General features: G+C 40.9%; 1 protein-coding gene across 2 annotated transcripts; it reads right to left on the bottom strand.

The window, feature by feature from the left end:
- Window positions 1-6,457: 6,457 nt before the first annotated feature.
- Window positions 6,458-10,022, bottom strand: areg (amphiregulin). 2 transcript variants are annotated; one of them, XM_049004230.1, is made up of 6 exons: window positions 9,869-10,022; window positions 9,300-9,485; window positions 8,770-8,998; window positions 8,328-8,498; window positions 7,659-7,792; window positions 6,458-6,729 (listed from the first exon to the last, which is right to left on the bottom strand). In XM_049004230.1, the coding sequence occupies exons 1-5, from the start codon at window positions 9,903-9,905 to the stop codon at window positions 7,699-7,701; spliced, it is 717 nt and encodes a 238-aa protein (XP_048860187.1). In that variant the 5' UTR covers window positions 9,906-10,022; the 3' UTR covers window positions 6,458-6,729; window positions 7,659-7,698. The 2 variants fall into 2 exon arrangements, with proteins under 2 accessions (XP_048860187.1, XP_048860198.1); XM_049004241.1 differs by having other exon boundaries at window positions 6,458-6,726.
- Between the last annotated feature and the right edge of the window lie 98 nt (window positions 10,023-10,120).

Genomic DNA, 10,120 nt, shown 5'->3' with positions numbered 1-10,120 from the left:
GGAATATGATCTCATATAAAATGCACTGATGTCACAGGCAGTCATCCTGCCGAAGTGTAACAAAGATCATGTAAGTTTGAATTATGTCACTGCAGTTCTGTTGTATTGGTCATTTTTTAAATATTCAAATGCTTGATATTTGACATTTAACATTTGTTATTTAAATGTACGAATATCGTTATTATCTCTAACACATATAAATATTAACACCATCAAAAAAAAAAGAAACCATATGCTTATATTTCAGGATGGAAAGTTTTTATTCTCCTAAGTAGTAGTCTGAACAGCACTTTATGGACGTGTGCTCTGCTCTGTCCTCTGCCGTACTGCCTGCTCATCAAACAGTGATTAAGTAAGTGCTGTGGCACTATTTAGGTCAGGCATGAGTGAGAAGTATAGAACTCAAGCGTTCTACCTTCAGTACTGTACTAAATATACAACGGCCAGCACGCGATGTGGTGTTTCGCCATTACACAGAGCAGCCAACAGATGTCGCTGCTATTGAAAATGTGATTTCGGAATGTCAGTAGCTTCGTAGTAGCGGCAAGTCTTTAGTGTACTCTGCGAACCATTCATTAAGAAAACCTGCGGTAATCCTTGTAAGCCATTAAATATTATATATAATACTTTTCATTCCATTCTATTTCACTCTAGATTCATTATATTTACAGATTCTTGTATTTACTGAAAATGAAAGGCAGTTAAACAAACAATGATAGCCGCCCTTTATCAGATGAATGATGTCACATGAATCAGTACCGCCGCCGCAGGAACAAACCAGTATGAGAACAGACAAGGCCTTTTTTTCTAAAGTGGTGCAATGTTAAGCATAGTGATGGTAATATAGCTTTGGTAATTACACACTGACCTAAAGGAATTTGCACGCATACACAAGCAAATGATGAAACCAGTTGTTACAGTATGTTGTGAAATCCTGATGACACAAACATGTTACCCACTTAGCAAATGTTTGCTCTCAGCTTGTCATTAAGAGACATACTTCGGTTTCCTCTACAATTGGCCATCAGCCACTGACAATGCTAGTAACGCTGTTATTCAGCCTCACAAAGAATTGACAGATTTAGAACTGCTCATTCAGTTGGGTCTTTCTAATCAATGTTTTAAACAATAGGTTTAAGATGACTGCAAAATTGCAGGTCTCTTAATTGTGGAATTCTGCTGCGCTGCCTCACATTTGTGACAAGAAGGTATTATAACCAGACACAAAATGGTTTGCAGAATCTGTAAACTTGTCCCAGCCCATTAAACCCTCTGGTGACTTATTGGACTAGGCTGCGTCTGTGAGTGACAGTGTGAGTGTATTTGTTTCTACTGAGGCGAATTAAAAAACACTTTAGAAAAAAATTTAGAAAGAAAGTTTGACATCACAATAAGCACGATTAAGGTACAGCTCCCAAACTCAACCTTAACCTAAATAGCTAACTAAAATAGTTATGGGTGTCTATTATTATTTTAAAAATGTATGGCATGTGATTGTGTGTGTGGGTGTGTGTGTTTGTATGTGCACATGCCTTCTGTCTGTTGTGCTTGCTGATTGCTACTCACTCCCCAGTTCCAAAGCATGTTTCTTCAGCAATGGCAGGAAATGAAACAAGTGTCCTGTGAAACTGGGAAGGGACCTACTGTAGGGCCAGTATCTATTGGAATGTAAACCTTCGGATTTTACAGCTGCCTTGCTTTCTTAGCACACACTAGTCGGTTAGATAAATTTAGGCTTACACTATTAATATCACCAGCTGCTGAATATTCCACTATTTCCTGTTAAGCTTTTGGAATTTATGGCCCATTCACATAAAGTATGTTTCATTCATTTCTACAGCCCTGTTGGTAATGACTAAATAGCTAAAAAATCTCGCTGTTGATTTGGGAAAAATGGCATCCTCTTTATTACCAAATTTTGTCTGCTGGTAAAATTGCCAATAAGACCTTCGAATCCCATTGTGAACTAGACAGTCTCCAGGGTTATACAACCATAAATGGAGATAAAATGAATCACCCATGGATGATTTCCAGTTACACGTTGTATGAAAACCTTCACTCATTTCCGCAAATTCGTGGTATTTTTTCTTGCATTATCATTAATTATCCTGGGCAGCTGGCTCCCATAGGCCCAACCCAGACAAACATTTAACTGACATCCTCTTACACAATTTTAAAATGTTTGAACTTGTTCTTCCAGGATATAATAGCATAATGCAACCCTCTTGTACCAGACCCGACCATACCCTGCAACACTGTCCGATTCTATTAAATGGTTAAAAAGGATCATTTTGTAAGTGTATCCTAATGACAGTGTTGCCATGCTCTTCCCTGTTTGTGCATAGCTGCATAGTTTCCTGCGGACCCTGTCATGATGGAACCAAATTTACCACCATCCAGACAAACAGACTGTACCTGTTTCATTTCCCTGCACCATGTCAGGCATGAGAACAATGGGGAATCCTGGGACGGCTCTCGATGTTCCTGTTCCTCTCTGTTTGGGTTCAGGTCACAGCTGAGCTTCAGGCATGTTCTGGTCACGGAGCAAAGCAAACAGTGATGTTTTTCCACTGAAGCAGTGGCAGATCTCTGACCAGGGATTTCCCTTACAAGGTGCCGGCAACCGTGACACGATGCAGGAGAGTCTACTGCATCTTTTATGTGGACCATCCATTTTTTTCAGTTTAGACCAAAAACTCCCTTGACAACATGGGAATGAAATGCACAGTGAAGAATGTCAACAATGTAAACAGTTATATTTAGCTTGTACATAAATATTTGACGACACAGAGCCCCTTTTTCCATCCAGCCTTGAGATGATGAGCATTTCTTTACTTTTATTGTCATGTACAGTAGTCATAGACCTTTATGGGTAATATCAGAGTGCAGAATCAAAATATAATACCTAGATTTTACAGAACCCTGAGTATCAGCAAACTGGGTGTGAGTTTCCCATCGGTCTTGCTGACAGACTGTTGATTTGATTATAAAGTAAATGCAAAATAAAGCAGAACGAAAAACTGGCAGGTGAGTGAGTGCGGATGTGTGCAGTGATGAAGGCGTGACAGGAGTGGGCTGACTCCTTGCTCTGAGGAGTGCATCGGGTAAGATGAACCTCTGCCAGGTAAGTTTCTCAAACGCAGGAGCTACTTCTGATCCTAATAACTCTCCATTTTTTTCTTGGGGAAATTGGCTGATTAATACCTCAGAAATGCTTGATGGGAGTGTTAATATTGACCTTCTGTGTGTCATAGAGGAAATTAAACAATGAAGAATGAATCAGTAAGGAAGCTGCACCTAACAGTGGGTTATACTGTAAGCTTGATCACTGGCTGGAAATGCTTTATTAGTGTTTTCTCCCGTAACACTCACTGGGAGGAGGGGAATGAGAGGAGAAGCCATATTTGCATTTTTGGCATTAAGGTTTAAAAATTACTACATGAATATTGGTGGTAATGATTATAAACAATCAAAGAATGTTATAATTGGCATACATTGGATGATTAAATAAGTAACTGGAGCTATAATTGAATATAGTTCTGCAATTACTAAAAATTTAAGTGCTTCCACAATTTTGGCCACTAGTGTATATTTGCCTGGGTCATATGTGTTACATGTTAGGTCATTTTTGTTTTCATACTAGTTAAAAACATTGGTCAGTCTTTAAAATAATATTTTTAAATAATAATATTTTAATACATTCTTTTTTAGTCAATCTTTCTACGCAGCTATAAAATTGAGCTACATCGATCTGTTATTTACCTGCGAGTTCTGTCAGCCAGAGTCCTTCTCTGATCTGACAGTCTGACTCTCCTGCCTCAGGTACTGGAATATTACCTATAAAAAGAGAAGTACAGTGTAAACTGTTTCATATATTACAGGGCCACTATTCAGTCCTGGCTGAAAGAATTCAGAGAAAAGCAGAAAAATGTAGTATGATCATATCCATTTTGTTCTGTGGCGCATACAGCATGCAAGGTTAAATGCCACCTTGTTAAGTGCTGTCCCAGTTCTTATCTTCAGGGATTTTCATTGAAATCTGTATCCCCCATGACGTCCTATGCAGTCCGAGTTCATTTCAGAAGTTCATGAAGGATCTGGCCAAAACGTAGTGCCTCTCAGTTTGCCCCACCGCCTCCACCACAGAGTTGTCATGTGGACCTTCACAGTATTACTGGGCCTGTGAAACTGTCAAATCATCTGCATGGATCTACAACTTTGGGAATCACTAGGCCAGGCATCCCCCTAAGCTCTGGGGAATATTGAAGGCTGATTCTCAACAACCAGTCCTATTTCAGGCACATGACGTTGTGAACACCGGGAGAAATGATCTCAAGAAGCAATTATTAATGGAAACTCCCAGGGCAACTCAAGAACTTACAGTAAGAAGTTAGATCATCAACTTCTCCAGGCCTTACGTGGTCAACTTTACGTGGGTTTGTAATTCAACCTATGTTATATGGGTTTAAATTTCAACCGTATGCTGGACTCAAATTCTTCTTGAATTTTTATTACTTTCAGCTATGATACTGTATCCTGACTACCAATGTCCACACATGTATTCACGAGTGATCTCATCGTCAAATCTCATTATTGTTATTCCATTCTGTTTATCTTACATTATTGACCAGGGATCTTGAACACACATTTTTCTCTAATAAATCACCAACATTGCTACAAAATGTCAAATTGTTTCTGCTTATTGCTGTGTTTCCTGCACCATAACTTTTGTTCCTCCAGCTAAATCTTCTGACTTCCTGTGACACAACTTGCGATGTGCATATCACAAGGGTGTGCCCGCTTCAACGTGAGATGGGCAAGCAGAGACAGGGGCTGGAATGCCAGAAGAAGAATCTTATCAATGGACAGATGCTTGTAGTCAAGTATGTCCCAGCAGCAAAACGCAAAAACATTTCATTACCTTGTTTGTTTCACTCAGTCTGTGCTAATTTTGGCATCTCCTTCACTTCTGTGTATTGGTTACTTTTGCATTTTTATTTTGTTGCTTAGCAGATGTTTTCATTCAACTCAAATTATGTGCTGTCCATTTACAGTTCGCTAGTTACAAGTTACTTTTCCAGCAAACAGATCATAGTTATTGTGAATAAAAAAGTTCACAGTAAGCATCCTGGAGGGAGATACAAGCTGTTGATGGAATTAAGAAGCTGATAAAATAAAAATATCAAAATCCCAGCAGCAACGGCCTCCTTGATCAGCTAGTTTGCTGAGTCTTTGAGCCAAGGAATGCTGGGATCTCCTAAACAGTGCTAGATCCTACAGATTACATGATGCCACAGGAACAGAAATGTCAATATCTGCCCACAGCTCCCTGTCAAGTGACCTTTGTAATTCTATGAATTCTTTTGTGCCCAGGAATGCTACAGGCACATTTTTACTTGTGCTCTGCAATTATGCTCACCTTTTTTCCTGGAACAATGGAAAGAGTCACAGAGGCATTTAGCCGGAACCTTCTCTCTTTGAATAGACAACAGGTGAGGCTCTTCACCTGGCCTGTGCTCTCTCTCTCTCTCTCTCTCTCTATATACACACACACACACACACACACACATATATATTGGTGAAATGGTTCCGTTTATGTTGTAATTCGTGGTAAATAAACAAAAGTACATCACGAAAAAATTGTGAGTATATGTAAATTATATAATGTAGGTCACTCCGGATAAAAAAGTTAGAAGTACCAGTGGAAAATATTGGTTCAAAATTTGTCTATCATGGGACAAATAAAAGGTATGCGGACCTAAGCCAAGGGATCCAGGTCTAATTCCCTGGTCTAATTTAAAAAAAAAAAAAAACTTACCAGCATTTTAGGCAGGAAATATGTCCATTCTCGTGAATTCTCATTCATACACATGCACAGAAAAACACTGGTGAAGAGAGCGACAGTTAAAATAGTTTTGGTCTTGATTGTTTACATACTGCATTCGGAAACTGAAATAGCTAACCAGCAGCAGTGCATTACTACGCTCCATGTCTGCTCTGCTTGGAATGCATCCGCTTACCAGACGTGACGATAAGCATGTGTCCCCCCCCCCCCCCCCCACTTCTGTCTTGCATTATGTCAAAAGATTCAGTCTCTTTATTCAGGTATAGACAACCCATCATTCTAAAAAAATAGTTGTTTATAACCCCCATACAAAAAATATTTCTTTATGGCACAGGTGTGACTTACATATGAATTACGGCTCTGACTGATGAGGCCTCCCAACAAGGACGTTATTGTTTTTCGCTCTCAGCTCTTTAAAGTGATTATCAGAGGAGGTATACTGTACATTTCTGGTGCAAAACACTTTGGCGAATCATGGCGTCACGAATTTGAAAGAATCAGTGCCACAGCCAATGGAAAGTCCCATGTTTCCTTATAGGATGAACAAAGAAAGAAATTGACAACGAGAGAAAGATGAGGAGACAGAGGTAGCTTAAGTCGACAAAGCGAAACAACCTTTTAAACGTTTATTTACAATACACTGCTTAATTTGAGCAAATTGTAATAAATAAATAAATTAAACGAAACAGGTTGAACCTCTTGATGTACATTTGCACAAAAAAACATCTACCGTAAGACATAAAACGTGGTTGTTCAATAAATAGTTACAAATCAATAAATAAAACTTATGGTACAGTACTTCTAAAAATTTGGACTGTGACGTTTCTGTGTTCTTTCCGCTGCTCTGGAATTCATACCTTCTGGTGAGTGAGTTTCTTCAACTTCTGGAAATACAAAACACAATTATTATGGGATGGGTATCAGGAATATCTTAAGGCTCCCTTTTGCCACTTATAAATTGTAGTAACTCATTAACAAAGAAAACCATGTTCTAACTTGATTATAACGGTCTATTAATGATTTACGAAGTGTTACAACCTAATTATTAACCTGATTACAAACTGTTCATAAACCTTATTGTAATGGGACCAATTTCACAAACAAAATATCTAAAACGATTTTCCGAGTGACTTTCTGAAGCTTTCTTCATTTCCAAATACGAAATTCAAAGCACAGACAACAGTGATGCAAAGCCTAAGCTGAAGCTGAAATTTTTCTCTCGCCGTAGTTCGCAAACAGTCAAAATAAACGTAGTGTAACAGAATTAGCATTGCGATTTGTCCTTCTGCTCATTTTTCTTTGTTAAGTCGGAAAGATTACTAAGCGAATGCAGATGGTTAGCTACACTGACAGTAAGATGGCTTAAATTACATTTACATCCCATCGCCGTTGCCTAGCGCCTCACCTGCTTCACCTCACCCCCATTATTTCCTATTGTGGGTATATGAGGTAGGGTACTTTTGCTTGAGGCATAACAGTACACCTTTGTGTGGGCTCTACCCCACATCTCTTAGGTGAGGAGGCCTCAGTACACTGAGTGAAATGTGCGCAATGCGAATGATGTGGCTCCAACACCTCTGTGGTGCCTTAGGTGAGAGACTGTGACCAGAAATCAGAGACAGCCAGTTCACGAAAGAGCTCATTGAGTCACCGAAAGTATGTCAGGAATGGAGCGTGGCAAGTGCGTAAACACATCGCGTTGCATCAGATGCTTGTCTTAATCTAATGTAATTTGCCCGATTTGAAAGAGAGTCGCACTGGGCAAGCCAGATCAGATAGAACAGTGCCCCAAACTAACATTCCAAAACAATACCTTGCCCGAAACAAGGCCGCGTTCCTTTCTTGTTTTTCCCTCAGACGACAATGCTGTTAGCATTTGTTTGAAGCTTTTCTTTTTCGCTGCCCGTTCCCAGGTAGGCCGCCAGGATGTTCTTCTGTGTCCTGTAACTAAATAAGGGGAGAGTGTCCTGTTAGTGTATGCTACATATCTTCGAGGAAGAGGAGCTCTTAATTAATATGCATGCAGAAATAACTAAGCAATGCTATTTTTTGGGATTGTTTGGCATTTTGGGAGTTGTACACCAGGGATCGCTCCTCGATCTATTTTGCGTCACTGTGCTAACATTGGACATTTACACTTGATCTTGTCATTGTTCTTACTATTTTTAGCCGTTGGTTGCTAACAATGGCGATAACCGCGCTTACCTGGATTTCAACTGACACAGCACAAATATGAACTTTTGCACAGATTCCTACTTTAGGCTACATTTATCGAAGGTGTGACAGGTGAATTGGGGACATGGCTCTGTGATAGCGCAGGAGATTACTTCTGCTTGACCTTTGATCATCAGGTGCTCTTGCGAGCTTGGAGTCACGCCGTATCACGTTGCTAGGCTGCGCGCTTTAGAGCTGTTGGGAAACTTTCTGAAGAACCGCGTACGGTTTATGCTGTTTGCTTGAATGAGTAGTGTGAAGAACTTACTGGGCGCACATCATGAGGACAATGGTGGTGCAGCTGATGAGGGACAGTACAACAGCGATGACAACCAGCACCGTCTGGATCACCGCCGCGTTCTGGCCCATGTCTGACTCTTTTTGCTCTGTTTTCAGCAGCCTGATCCCACAACGTTCCCCATCGTAACCCGGTATACAGCTGTGGGAGAGAACAAAACCCATAACCTCACACCGGCTCTCACATTGCTGCCTCTCCCTCTCTCTCTCTCACTCACTCTTTCTCGTATGGATGACAGACATAAGTTCACGGTCTCAGGGTGGAGGTAGCTTCTGAGCACGCAACACTGCATGCGGATACATGCAAACACACCCCAGTGGACAGAGGTATGGGGAGGTATCACACAAACATGCATAAATACATGCTGGTGGACAGTGTTGGGGTCACGGAGGGTGGCTGCGTTTTCACTTACATGCAAGTGGACGCTTTCAGGTCCTCCATGTATTTACAGTGACCATGAATGCAGTAATCCTGGTGTGTGGTGGAGCAGGGATCCTCCATGTCAGTGTGCCCGGTGGGGTATTGCGTGTAGCTTGGTGTCTTCTGCGTGCTCTCGGGGCTGCCTCTGTTCTTGGACTTCCTCTTGCCCTTTCCCTTTTTCCGGTTCTTCCCTTTGTCCTCTGGCTTACTCAGAAGCTGAACTGCAAGAACACAACGTAATCACAAATTCACTGCTGAGGAATGTTACCATGCTGCAAGACAGTCAGTCACACACCTACTGAGCTCTTCAAAATAAGGATAAATGTAGGTGTGCAAACTCCCAGAAGGGTAAGCACAAAATATCTTAGAACACTGAATTTGAACAATGAGGAAAAGCCTCTTCCACAGTCCCACAGTGAAAAGACACTAACTAAAGACAAAAAGCGATAGCTATCAAAAATGATAGAAGGATGAACAAGGTTCCCTTTACTTGATCATTACATTTGCTATCGACCTGTATACCTTGAGGCAAATCTGCATCTGTGAGTGACCCTTCCTCTTGGTCATGGTCTAGTTCTGCATCTTCTTCCTTCTGGGGGTCGATAGCTGCAGATGTTGTGGTCAGCTTGATGCGGTTTGGGGTTGTTGTGTGTGGTGCAACATCGGCTTTGGAGGGATCCAACCCCAAGGTCCTGACGATGCTACAAACTGAGATGTTGAATGTAATCAGTTGACTTAAAAATCACCTTAACAGCACCACAACAACTAATCACAGACATCAGTCAAATTATGAAAATTACATAGCTGGCAGGGAACAAGTTACTCAAAGCTGCCCAACAAGGTGCAAGACAAGGTAGAGAAGTGAAAAAAAAAAGTCAGAAATAACACATATTGTATGACACAAACGTTCTGGAGCAACCAAAAGAAAAAATATCTTAAGCAAACACACCTGTTATACTTTAAAGACATTAGGAATAAGTGCACTATCGGTTTGGTTTCAAAGCTGAGCAAAATCCCTCAGCTCAAAAGATAGGTAACATTAGTTCAGAATGAGGTGTGAACAGGCCCACACTTCAGGGAGCGAGATTTACCTGTTAGAAGCAGAGAGTAGAGAACAAGCACATTCATGTTGCGAGACCAGCAGGGATGTCTGTGATTCAGGCTGAGCTCCACGAGAGTCTAGCTCTGCGTGTGCTTGTCTGCTCTGCGGGCGGAGCCTTTATAGCAGCTGCCACGTCATACACTCAAATCACTATGGCGAGATAAAGTGAGGTCTGCCCTCAGGATTCCCTGTTTCCCCCGGTCAGTTACACAAAGGCACTACAATACCTTCAATTTCATTT

Source organism: Brienomyrus brachyistius, chromosome 2 (assembly GCF_023856365.1).
Source record: "Brienomyrus brachyistius isolate T26 chromosome 2, BBRACH_0.4, whole genome shotgun sequence".
NCBI lineage: Eukaryota > Metazoa > Chordata > Actinopteri > Osteoglossiformes > Mormyridae > Brienomyrus > Brienomyrus brachyistius.
This window is presented reverse-complemented; position numbering and strand designations above follow the sequence as displayed.

What these genes read in the sequence shown, in the direction of transcription:
- areg (XM_049004230.1), bottom strand. Translation starts at nt 9,905, where the DNA reads ATGAATGTGCTTGTTCTCTACTCTCTGCTTCTAACAG. An exon ending in AGATGCAGATTTGCCTCAAG is followed by an intron (nt 8,999 to 9,299) that starts GTATACAGGTCG and finishes GTGTTCTTGCAG; the next exon opens with TTCAGCTTCTGAGTAAGCCA. An exon ending in CTGAAAGCGTCCACTTGCAT is followed by an intron (nt 8,499 to 8,769) that starts GTAAGTGAAAAC and finishes TCTCTCCCACAG; the next exon opens with CTGTATACCGGGTTACGATG.